Genomic DNA, 13,188 nt, shown 5'->3' with positions numbered 1-13,188 from the left:
TGTAAGAGGATGATAATTCTCCTTATGGCATAGAGTTGTTGAGGCCTACATGACATATGATCTACAAAACATCTATCACAGCCCCTCATATATAGTAAGCGTTCAGTAAATATCAGCTATTATTTAGTCATAGCACTTGCCCATGTTTTTAATTATACATGGATAATATTGTGTCTGTAATGTTTGATAGATACTTGTCTCTCATGTTAGACTGCAATTTCCATGCAAACCAAGTTTATTCATGCTCAGAATTTTATATGCAAGATGCAGCTCAGTGCTTGGTATAGTGGGTGCTCAGTATCAAACGTCTGTTGAATGAAATAATGAATGAGTGTCATGAGTATACACCATACACCAAAGCCCTGTGAACAAAATGCATGGCTTGGAAGCTTCTGAATTTACTGAGGGTCAGTAGCTGGGGGAGGGTGGGAGGGTTGTGGACTTGTCTAGAAACTTCAACTGAGAGCACCCATTTTGCTTTGATTATATGATACAAATCAATATCAGTAGCAATTTTTCCAGAGATTCGTATATTCACAATTTATTTAACGTGCTTTCTTTTTGCTTATTATCACTGGGAGGTGTTGATGGCTATTATTGAAAGGAGGGGCTAGAGTCCCCAAGCAAATCCTTGGTGTCGGCACTCAAGACGAGGAAGATCATTTGGGATGCAAAATAAACCATGAATATAAAGTAAAAAGTGATTTGGGAGGGGGTAGCTTATTAAGTTGTTCTGAAGGTTATCCCCAGGAAGGGATTTTGATTTAGCAAAGGTTTTGAGCAGTGGTAACATTAACAATATAAGAGTATTTTTAAAACATTCATTTGGTTTTATGCATTTGAGACTGTGTGAGTTTTTAGAAATTATTATATACAAGTTTTCACCCATCAGATTTGAGAATATTGAGGACTGGTGAAGTTGTAGGAGTTAACAGGCCAGCTCATAAACAAATGGTGGAAGTGTAAATGTGCAATTTTTTTGGAGGACAACTTGCCAGTTCCCATAGAAAGAAAGAAAGAAGGAGAGAAAGAGAGACAGAGAGCAAGAGAAAGAAAGAAAGAAAGAAAGAAAGAAAGAAAGAGGAAGGAAGGAAGGAAGGAAGGAAGGAAGGAAGGAAGGAAGGAAGGAAGGAAGAAAAAGGAAGGAAGGAAGGAAGGAAGGAAGGAAGGAAGGAAGGAGGGAAGGAGGGAAGGAAGGAAGGAGGGAAGGAATATGAGTATAACCAGCAATTTACTTTTAGGAATTTACCCCTGAAATATCCTTGAAAATGTTTTTGAAAATACACTGGAATAGGGGTGCCTGGGTGGCTCAATTCGTTAAGCATCTGACTTCGGCTCAGGTCATGATCTCTTGGTTTGTGAGCTCAAGCCCTACGTTGGGCTCTGTGCTGACAGCTCAGAGCCTGGAGCCTGCTTTGGATTCTGTGTCTCCCTCTCTGTCTGCCCCTCCCTTGCTCACGCTCTGTCTCTCTCTTAAAAATAAATGAACATTAAAAAACAAATAAAACTCACTGGAATATATTGTACACTGGAACTGGAATATTCATTGGGGAATGTGCAGGTATCAACCCCAAACGGAAAGCAACCTAAGTAATCGTCAATACCAAACTGGTCCATTCACACAACGGAATATTGCACAAGTGCTAAAAGGAGGTCTTTCTATGTGTGATGATATGAGAAACCCTCCAAGATGAAGTGAAAAATGAAAAACAGGAAATACATAGCAGTCTGATAGTATAATCTCTTTTGTACAAATAAACACAAAACCACACACATACACACATAACCACACACACACACACACACACAAATATATATATATATATATATATATAGAAAATTTTCTAAGATAAATTTATAAGACATTTTAATTTTTTTAATTAAAAAAATTTTTTTACATTTATTTATTTTTGAGAGACAGAGAGAGACAGAGCACAAGCTGGGGCGGTGGGGGGGGGGGGGGGCGGTGGGCAGAGAGAGAATGAGACATGGAATCTAAAGCAGGCTCCAGGCTCTGAGCTGTCAGCACAGAGCCCAATGCTGGCCTCAAACTCACAAACCGTGAGATCATGACCTGAGCCCAAGTCAGACATTTAACCAACTGAGCCACCCAGGTGCCCCATAAGACATTTTTTAAAGCGATCCTTTTTCAGGTAAGAGACAAGTAGGAGGAATTTTTACTTTTCATACTTCTCTGCACTCTTAAAATTTTCTAACCATGTTCACATACTACTTTTTGTTTAATTTTTTATTTTGAACTCATTTTAGTGGATATGTAGGAAATCAGAATGTAAGATATTTTCCCCTTCTTTATTCTTCTCTGAATTAAAAAGATAAAAATAAAGTTTGTTTGCAAATAGTCCTGATACTTAACTATATTCATATGGAGATCAAGAAAGCACTAGTTAATTCTATTATTAAGTGAGATAATGCATGTAAGAACTCTAGCATAGGCATTGGCATATTAGTAATTGCTTAATCAATGTTAGTCCCACCTACCTACTTCTTCTGAGTTCATTCTCTACCTCTCCGCAGATGAATATCTTGGAAGCAACAAGTGTGTATTTACTCATTTTTACAGCCCCAGTATCCAGCACTGGGTCTAGTTCACAGTAAACACTAAGTTGAACTGAGCAGGGACTTCAAGACTACCAGGCTTGCAGGGCGCCTGGGTGGCTCAATCAGTTAAATGTCTGACTTTTGATTTTGGCTCAGGTTATGATTTCACAGTTCATGAGTTGGAGCTCCACATCAAGTTCCATGATGACAACAAAAAAGTCTGCTTGGGATCCTCTCTTTACCTCTCTCTCTCTCTGCTCTTCCGTCTTTCTCTCTCTCTCAAAAAAAATAATAAATAAACTTAAAGAAAAAAAAAAAAAGACTAGCAGGCGTGCAACTATAGCCAAGAGAAAAATTCATTAGAAGAGAGTGAGATCCTCTCCCCCAAAAGTAATCATAAAGTTGAAAGAAATGGAGAAAAATGACCATTTCAGTGCTCTGGAAATCAAATCAAGGCACCCAGCAATGTTTTCACCTGAAAAATTGTTGCACATGTTTATACACATACTCCTGGCTGACTCTAATGCTATGTGCTCGTAAAGAGGAGAAGCAAAGAGCCCAGCAAAAACTAAAATCCAAGGCAGACAAAAACCATCACAACTTTGAATGGGTTTTCTATCCACCCACAATTTCAACAGCAGAGAACTAAAGATTTACTGATGCTTAACCACAACCTGTGTCCAATAACTTTCTGACTTCAAAGCTAAGCAGATGTAGAGGTGACCCTTAGCAACCAGCCTTAAAAATAAATACAAGAAAAAAGAAAGAGCAGAAACCTTGGTGGCCTCACGCTATAGGGAAGACAGATATCACAGATTTAGTCCAGATAAGTTACTCAATAATAAAGCAAACAAACAGGAAAAACAACCTTGGATGAGGGAGGGATCCCAATCCAGAGTTGCTTCAATATATTCTCAAAAAATTCCAGTTTTCAATAGCAACAACAAAATAAAAGAAACAAGAAAGTGTGACCCATTCTCAGGGGAAAAAAGCAGCCAATAGAAACTATCTCTAAGTGACTCTAGATGTTAAATTTAGCAGATAAGGACTTTAAGGAAGCTATTATAAAAATGTTCAAGCAATTAAAAGAAACTATGTTTAAATAATTAAATAAAAGTAGGACAAAATGATTCAACAAATGGAAAACATCCTCAAGGAGATAGAAAATTGAAAAGTACAATAAATGATATAAAACATTTACTAGAGGGGCTCAACAACAGATTCAAGATGGCAAAAGAATCAATGAACTGGAAGACAGATCAACAGAATTATCCTGTCTGAAAAAGAGGAGGAGGGAAAGATTGAAGAAAATAAACAGAACCTCAGAGGCCTATGGATCAACACCAAGTGTATTAACATATGCATAGTAGTAGTCCACCAAAGGAGAAAAGACAGAAAAGAGGACAGGAAAAAAACAAAACAGAACAAAAATAAAACAAAACAACAAAAAACAAAAAACAAACAAACAAACAAAAACCTGTTCTTAAGAAATAATGGCCTTAAGTTTTTCAAATTTGATGAAAAATATTCATCTACACATCAAAGAAGCATAATGAACCACAAGTAGAATAAATACAAAGAATCCATACACAGACACATTGTTGTCAAATTGTTAGGGAAAAAAAGGCAAAGATGAAACGTTAAAAACAAGAGAAAAATGACTCATCACATACAGGGGAGCATCAACATGATTAACAGTTGACTTCCCATCTGAATATTGGGAGATGAGAAGACAGTGGGAAGACAAACTCAAAGTGTTGGGGTGAGGGGGTGGGAAATGCCAGCTGAGAATACCCTATCCAGCAAACTATCCCTTTAAAAAAAGGAAGGGAAAGTAAAGATGTTCTAGATAAACAAAGACTGAGTTTGTTGCTAGAAGACCTGTCTATCATTTGCTAGAATCTTCAGGACAATACTTAATAATGGTGGTGAGAGCAGACATTCTCACCTTGTTCACAATCTTATGAAGAAGGCATTCAGCATCCCTTCCATTAACCATGATCTTACCTGTGGGTTTTTCTTAGATAACCTTTAACAGGATGAGGAAGTTCCTATCTGTTTCTAGTTGGAAGTTTTTAATTGATAAGTACTAGATTTTGTTAAATGCCTTTCTGCACCTTTTGAGATGATCATATGGTTTTTGTCCTTTATTCTATTAATATGTTGTATTACACTCATTTATTTTTTAGTATTAAACCAACCTTGCAATCACAGGATAAATTCCATTTGGCCATGGTGTATAATTCTCTTTATATGTTGTTGATGTCAGTTTGCTAAAATTTTTTAAAGAATTTTTGTGTCTACATTCATGAGGAATATTGGTCTGTAGTTTTCTTGTGATGTATGTATCTGGCTTTAGCATCAAGATAATGTTTGCCTCATAGGATGAATTTGGAAGTATTCTTCTGTTTCCTGAAAGATTTTGTAAAGGATTCTCATTATTACTATTATTACAGTATTTGATGGAATTTAGAAATGAAACCATCTGAGCCTGGGTTTTTCTTTGAGGGAAGATTTTTAATTGCTAATTCCATTTCTTTACATTTTGTAGGTCTGTTCAAATTTTTAATTTATTCTTAAGTCAGTTTGGGTAAATTTTGTCTTTCTAGGAAGTTGTCAGTTTTATCTAAGTTGTCTAATATTTTGCCATTAGATTGTTTATAATCCTCCTTTACAATCCTTTTAATTTTTGTAAGGTCACAGTGATGTCCTATCTTTCATTCCTGATTTTGGTAATTTGTGCTCTCTTCATCAGGCTAGATAAAGTTTTCTCAATTTTATTAATCTTTTTCAAGGAACCAACTTCTGGCTTAATGTATTTTATATTATTTTTCTGTTTTTTTTTTCTTCCATGAATTTCTGCTCCAATCCTTATTATTCCCTTCTTTCTGCTGGCTTTAGGTTTTGTTTCCTCTTCCTTTTCTAGCTTCTTAAGGTGGAAGCTTATGTTATTGGTTTGAGACCTTTCTTTTCTCTTGACATAAGTGATTAAATCTCTAAATTTCCTTTTCAATACTTCTTTAGCTGTATACCATAAATTTTGGTAGGGTTTATCTCCATTTTTATTCATTTCAAAATATTTTACAATCCATCTTGTGATTTATTCTTTGACCTATGGATTATTTAGAAGTATACTGTTTATTTCCAAATATTTGTAAGAATTTGCAAAATTTCTTTTATTGATTGTATCAAATTTAATTCCATCGGAGAATATACTTTGCCTTCTATCATTTCTTTAAAACTTATTTAGATTTCTTTTAAGTCTATCGTCTACCCTGAGGAGAGTTCCATATGCTCTTGTGAAGATGTATTCTTTAGTCAGTGGATGAGATGTTCTATAGATGTCCATTAGGTCAAGGTGGTTGACAGTGTTGTTGAAGTCTTCTATATCAGGGGGAACAGATGGAGATGGGGAGAGAGGAGACGGGAAAAGACAAATGAACACGTGTGATCATTGTCTCTTAGATCCCTTTAACTGAAATGGACAGTTCCTTTATTTATGGAATACAGACAAGACACCAATGATTGGATTTACCTTCTGAATCTTTGTTGTAGAAAACGCCGTGCGGATGCAAAGAGTATGGTCGGGAAGCAAAGTTCTTTAAATGAATGACAATCACATCACCCACTTCAGCCCTCAAGATAGGGCCCAGGAATCCAAGCCAGGGAGGTTTCGGGATCTCCGTGGAATAGGTCTCATCTGTGTAATGTCTATAGACAGCCTTTTTGTAAAGACTACCTATCCTGTTGGGCCCTCTTTCGAGAAATAAGGTTGCAAGTCTAAAAATAAGAAAGAAAATATTTTATAATTAACATTAAAAGAGAAATCCTAATAGCTTATTTTAACAGTTCATAAAGTACTTGAGTGTATGATTTCTTATATGGTGTTGGACACAACCCTCTAAACTCTGTAGAGATGGTGAGATTATCTTTCAGTTACTTTTGAGGAAACTGAGGCTAAGAGAGTAAGTGACAAGCCAAAAGACACAAATAATATTCACAACCAAACTAAACCAAAATGCTCTAAAATCGGGCTGTCCATTTGCCCCTTTGGGTTCAACACGTTCCCCTTCAATTTTCTTTTAACAAACACTAAGTAGGTATTGACCATGTTCCCAGCACCTTGCTGTGTGCTATGGAGGGATACAAAAGAGTGTATGACCTAATGGAAAAATTGGGTAGCGACATACAGCAGTATGTGATTAAGTACCAATTGAGTTGATGGAGTCACACCAGGTCTGAGAGTCTCAGTATTGACTAATGGATTTGTTTGCTTCATTAAGTTTGGGGAAAGCACTATAGATCAAAAAGCCAAAGACACAAGATATTTTCAGGGTTCCGTCCTCATTTCCTCAAAGAGATTACCCAGTGTTTGTAACCAGTGACTCAGATACGAAGCTCCCAAGCAGCTCCTACCACAAAGCTGTCCAGCAGTCTCAGGTATGAATGGTAGCTTTGCCCACCCCGCAGGCTCTTCAGGATGATGGAGCCAGCTGTCAGCGTGTCAAGCAGCCAGGCATCCAGCCCACCATGGAGCAGCAGATAGGGGTGTAGGTAGATGGAGGAGAGGGTGTCTGGGTCAAGCAGGGGACAGGGATCCAGTGGCTCAAGTCAAAGCAGGAGCAGTGTTCTTTGGTACATCCAGCCCAGCTTTCTTCCCTGGCCTCATTTCCTCATTTCCTCATTGCCTACCTCCCCTGACCTCACACTTCTGCCAGGCCTCACGTTCAGCCTCCTCAAAATGCACTGTATCCTTTCCAGCATTCCAAGACTTGCACACATTCTTTCCCCGCGTCTGGATGTTATTCCCTACTCTCTACCTGTCAAGCACCCTTCCAAATCAATTGAAACTCTTCCTCCTTTCCCCTTCTGGACATGCACAGTGCTCTGTTCATGCACGAATCACACACTTGCCAAAAACGTGTCACAGTAAGATACGTACATCTCTGGTTTGTGAGCTAATTGAAGACAAAAATCCATCAAATACCTTTTTTTATTGTAATGCTTAGTAATTGCCTAAGAAGCGTTGGTGCTTAGTGGCTTTGGAATAAAGAAAAAGAAAAGCCTTGAATTTGCCCCCAGATTGGCAGATTAAAACTGGGATAATTTTGCAAACTACGTTTGCAGAAAAGGGTATGTGGCCACACTTGACTTTGAGTATTCTCCAGGCCAGGGATGGCAGATAGGTTTTAACTTGTGCACCAAATCTGATTGATTGGTAGTGACTGCTTAGGGGAAAAAGTCAAGGTTGAGTTCAAGCAGGCGGAAGAATGAACCCCTCAGGATGTGTACTGTGGATGTGGGGTTGGAGGCATGCTTGGTTGCTCTCTTTGCTCTACACAGACTGCCAGGTAACAGGATACTTTGGGGTCTTCGGGTGTGGCCTTCTCTACAACTGGATGACAGAATTCTATCACTACTGGCAGAACATACACCGAGTTGTTCTCTCGTAGTAGCAATAGTGAGGGAATTAGCTCCTCATTGCTTGTTTCTCAGGTCCCTTTGCAGCCAAAATACAGAATACATTCTATCCAATAATGGCTGGGTCCAGGGCAGAGTTTGTGGACACCAGAAGATATCCAGTGAATATCCCTGAAATCCAACCTGTGACCTTATGAGATTTGGTTTGCTGACCTGTCCTCCAAAGACTGTTTTCTTTCTCCTAAGGACCTACTGACAAACAGCCATCTTGCTTTTTTGTAATGTATAAGCAGACCCTTACAGCACAACAAAATTTAAAACAAAAGCATTTAAACAGAACATAGCATGGTTTTCCAGTCAGATTAAAAGCAATTTCTTGGGGCGTCTGGGTGGCTCAGTCAGTTGAGCACCTGAACCTTGATTTCAGTTCAGATCATGATCTTAGGGTCATGGGATTGAGCCCCATGGGATTCTCTCTCTCTCTCTCTCTCTCTCTCTCTCTCTCTCTCTCTCTGCCCATCTCCTCCCCCGCCCCCACCCCACCGACTCAAATAAGTAAATAAATAAATAAATAAATAGCATTTTCTTCACAGCGTCATTACTTCCTTGTTCTAACCAGCTAGGACACCCAGCTTACTCCAGATCACAGACCATGGTCACACCTGTCAGCAATAAAGCCCTCCTTTTTGTTTTTTTAATAAAATTTTTAAAAATCTTTACTTTTGAGAGAGAGAGAGAGACAGAGACAGAGTGTGAGCAGGGGAAGGACAGAGAATGAGGGAGGCGTAGAATCTGAAGCAGGCTCCAGGCTCTGAGCTGTCAGCATAGAGTCTGGCAAGGGGCTTGAACTCACGAAACATGAGTTCATGACCTGAGCTGAAGTCAGACGATTAACCGACTAAACCACCCAGGCACCCCAATATAGCCCCTTTTAAAGAGACTGGTCTTGGCCTTGGAAGAAGGGAACTTCCCAGAGTTCTCAGCCAAGCCAAATTAAGGGGTGGAGCAGCCAGACCTCAGCTCCAAAGGGCATTGCCACATCACTGTAGAGCTGAAGGCATTGCCAGAGGGATAAAATTAACTGGAAATGACATTGGAAGTGGAGAGAATTGCAACTTCTAGAACTTCTCTGGGTGGTGAGTACTGTATATGGTCAGAAAGAATCAGCTGCTTCAGATGGGGTTTGTGAGGTGGAAGGAAGGAGCCCCCCGGGGATGTGTGCACGTAGTAGCGGGTGGTCACCGAAATCCCTTCCGAGAAGGATTGTTCCAGTGACCTGGAGAGTGGGTTCCTTCTTCTGGTGACCAAGGGGATGGTATGAACTGCCACCACCAGGCCACCTTCCTCTCTCCTTGGCACTCAGCCTTGCCTCCAAATAAGAGTTGAGCAAGTATCTGTTGAAGGAGACCCAATATTATTTATTTTCCCAGAGCACCAGATTATTAGCCTGGCCAGGCACCCACAAGTGTCAACCCTGCCCTGCCCTTAGTGTGGAGTCAGTAGGTGGGACGTCCCTAGGACAGAGGGGAAACCCATGGATTTAGGCTCCCCTTTGAGGAGCCAGGGACCAGGGGACTAGTCTTCCCAGAGACAGCAAAGGCTCTTTGTCCCCAACTTGCCAGGTTCAGCACCTAAATAATGGGACTAACAAGGTAGGAATCCTGACAAAAGGATTGGAGTATTACCACAGTGATTTTGGTAGCAAAAGCCTGGAAAGACCAAAATGTTCTTCAAATGGTGATTGGAGAAATAAACTATGGCATATTCAGACCACATGGCCAGACAGCAGAATGAGGAGGTTCTACAGGGGGCAATATGGCACAGTCTCCAAGATACCACATGAAAAAAGCAAATTGCAGATCAGCATGTAAAGTATGATCCCATTTCTGTGTTTTTTTTTTAACAATATACACATTTACACATATGCACAGAAAACATTTGGAAAGTGGCCACGGAAACCATAAAAGTGTAACCGCTGGGCCACGGGCTGAGGCCACAGGCAGGAGTGGGAAGGAATGAGTTTACTCACCCTCTTCGGTACTTGGGCGTGTTTGACTCTATACCTTTTATTTACTTTCATAATAAAAACAAGCTCACATCGGAGCGCCTGGGTGGCTCAGTCGGTTGAGCGTCCGACTTCGGCTCAGGTCATGATCTCACAGTTCGTGGGTTCGAGCCCCACGTCGCGCTCTGTGCTGACAGCTCAGAGCCTGGAGCCTGTTTCAGATTCTGTGTCTCCCTCTCTCTCTGCCCCTCCCCTGTTCGCGCTCTGTCTCTGTCTCAAGAATAAACATACATTAGAAAAATTAAAAAAAAAAAAAAACTTTAATGAAAAAAACAAGCTCACATCTTATTTAGAAGAGAGCGTCCAGGCTGTTAGGCAACTGAGGGGCCAAACTTCTCTTCTCATGTGGCTTCTCCCTCTGAAAACATAGCTGCCACCACAAGGGGTGTTGTTCGAGTGAGTTCTCCACGGAGGGGAGGACTGGCAGGGACTGGCGGGGGGACTGGCGCCCTGAGCAGGGAGCACAGCTCCTGCAGCCTGAGTTGGAGGGAAGGCAGTCACTGCCCAACCTCTCTGGCTTGACAAGTCCTCGCTCAGGCATCGAGACCGAGAACTTGGGCACAGACCCCGTGTGTAAACACTCGGTCTTCTGTGTATCTACCGAGCCTGTGTGTGTCTGCCCCTAAACAGGCGTTCAACCCTCTTCTGTTCCATGAGGCAGAAGCCTATTTCCCTGTGCAGGGGAATAGGATAAAAAGTCTGGGCGCCTGACACTGGGGCTTTGGGGATAGGAGCCCTTAGATTTCCCAGCCTCACTTGCAGCTTGGATGGTCATGTGACACAGTTCTAGCCAATGAGATGTACGCATGTGTCATTCTATGAGACTTCTTCTGGACTCCTCTGGCGCAGACCCTCGCCGTTGTTTGCCCTTCCCCTTTTTCATGCCTGAAATAAAGATACGATGACGAGCTTCGGCAGCCATCTTGACAGAATGGGGAAGAAGGTCACGCCCTCCAGAAGGGCAAGTGAAAAGCCAAAGGCATCTGGGACCCTGAAGATTGCCAACCTCTGGCTTTCTCTTGAGTAAACCAAAAAATACATTTGAGCGTTTTTCGGGCTTCTGTTAACCAGCAGCTGAATACAAGTCCTAATTGAATAGGCTGTTCAGAAGGAGGAGGAGGAGGAGGAGGAGGAGGAGGAGGAGGAAGAAGCAGGGGAGAACTGAGTCATCCTCAGGCTGGCTAATTGGCCCCAGAGTAGGAGAGTTACCTGGCTTTATAGCTGACACTGGACCACCCAGGAAGGCAACGACAGAGGAAGGATTAGATATGGAATCACTGGCGTCCTCTGTAGGCTCAGCCTGTTGGGGAAAAGGCTATAAAAAGGTCGTTCATAGGGAGGGCCCTGTCTCTCCAGCAGGGTCTGCAGGGAAAGAAGGACGTCTGATTCTCCCCGCTTCTCTACTCTTGGCTCCCAGCCTGCGCGGGCACGCATGCGCGCTCTCACACACGCAAATGCGTGCTGAGCAAGAGTTCCTGAGCAGGAGCGAGTTGTCTGGCGGAGCCACCCAAACAAGAGGCAAGCGTATCGGAAGGAGGGCGAATGTTTGTTGACTTCCCACAGTACCTATTACATATGCTGCATATTTTAGCACTGACTTGTATGTATTGACTTGCTTTGCACATTCCTGGACGTGTCAGTCTTCCCACATAGGGAGCCGATAGTCACCCTGAGACAGGATCAGGTTTTCTAAAGCAGTAGTTTCCCCAATGTCCATCCATGTATCAGCTGCCTCAGAATTATTTGGGACGTTTGCCAAAAACTTGCGCCCCCAGGCCCCACTTCGGGGCAACTGAATCACACTTTCTGGCGTGGCATCTTTATTTTTCCTAAGTTCACCAAACGATTCTTACGGCAGAACTTTCCAGTGCTTACCCATTCTGATTCTTCTTTCCTCCCAGCAGAAGGGGAGAGCAAAGAGCCTTTGCAGATAGGTGGGGCCACGCGATTTTGGCAAATGGCTGTGAGTGGAAGTGACGTGTCATTTCTGGGCCGGGGCATTTAATTGCCATTGCAATACCCCCTCACTTCCTCTGCTGTAGGAAAAGCTTACAGTGAAGATAATGAAGCCTCGAGATCCATGCAGCCCCGCTTATTACTTGTCCCAGGAGGACAGTTGTCCTGGAGCCATATGGCCCTGTATGAAGCCGAGTGGGTGAGAAATGTGCCTCTGTGGGGTTAAGCCCCTGAGATCTGGGGGCTGTTTGTTGCTATGGCACAACCTGTCCTATCTAACCCGTGCAGTTCTGAATGTGCAGACAAGTTGGGAAATCACGTCTCTGTAGTACTCAGTACAAAACAAAAACCGTAGCAGCTATTTGAAACTAGAACATAATAACTGTTTGAAACCATAGGAACCAGCCAAAGAGGAGAAAATAGGGAGAGATGAAAGTCAGTGAAATCAGTCTTTTTAATGGCTCTGCAGCAAGTTGCTGCTAAGAACGCATTATACATTCGTAACAGTGGGACAGAAGCTCCATCACGCAGGAGTCTGGGAAGGTGCAACCCTTGCCCAAGAAACAAAAGAAGGTGACCTCAAGGAAGCCGTCCACAGAAAGCAGCCTCTGACACAGCTAGAGAGCACTAGTTGGAACGTCTGTGCTCGTGGACTTTATATGATTTACAGTGTAGCCGCAGGATGGCCCTACTGTGAGGGACCGAGCAATCACTACCGCTCAGGCTCATCCCTAACCAACATTCTGACGTTTTGACTCAAACTGAGGAGGTATGTATTTTATGCTGTGAAAAAAATCCAGTCGGGCTGGAAAATTTCTCATGAGCAACTGCTTGAAAGACAAAATGAGCATATAGAACATTGACATTGCCAAGGCCACAGGTAATACCGTGAAGGGAGACGCCTTCCAGGAGCAGGGGAGATTAGCCACTGTGAGAAGGAACCTGACTTCGAGAACCATCTAACCGGTGCAGAGATGGGCTTCCAGGTTAGATTCTGAGGAGTTGGTAGCTCACAGCATATGTGCACCTCACCAGCACCTCTGTCCCTGACAACCTGGATCTTTCAGTCAGATTTTTTCCCCCATCCATTCAACTACTGAGCAATTGTTAAACCTCCGTTTTATTTTATTTTATTTTTTATTTTTTTAACGTTTTTTGTTTATTTTTGAGACAGAGAGAGACAGAGC

General features: G+C 42.0%; 1 protein-coding gene across 1 annotated transcript in view; it reads right to left on the bottom strand.

Annotated features, from left to right (window-relative positions):
- The window catches only part of HEPHL1 (hephaestin like 1), an 83,949-nt gene that overhangs the window by 62,774 nt on the left and 7,987 nt on the right, over positions 1–13,188 (bottom strand). Inside the window, exon 2 of the mRNA XM_025928538.2 lies at positions 6,095–6,339. Within this exon, the coding sequence (XP_025784323.1) occupies positions 6,095–6,339 (245 nt within the window). The remainder of the gene's footprint in view (positions 1–6,094; positions 6,340–13,188) is intronic.

Source organism: Puma concolor, chromosome D1 (genome assembly GCF_028749965.1).
Source record: "Puma concolor isolate L17-30 chromosome D1, mPumCon1.1.hap2, whole genome shotgun sequence".
NCBI classification, from domain to species: domain Eukaryota; kingdom Metazoa; phylum Chordata; class Mammalia; order Carnivora; family Felidae; genus Puma; species Puma concolor.
The sequence above is the reverse complement of the archived record's forward strand: the minus strand, read 5'-3'. Positions and strand labels throughout refer to the sequence as shown.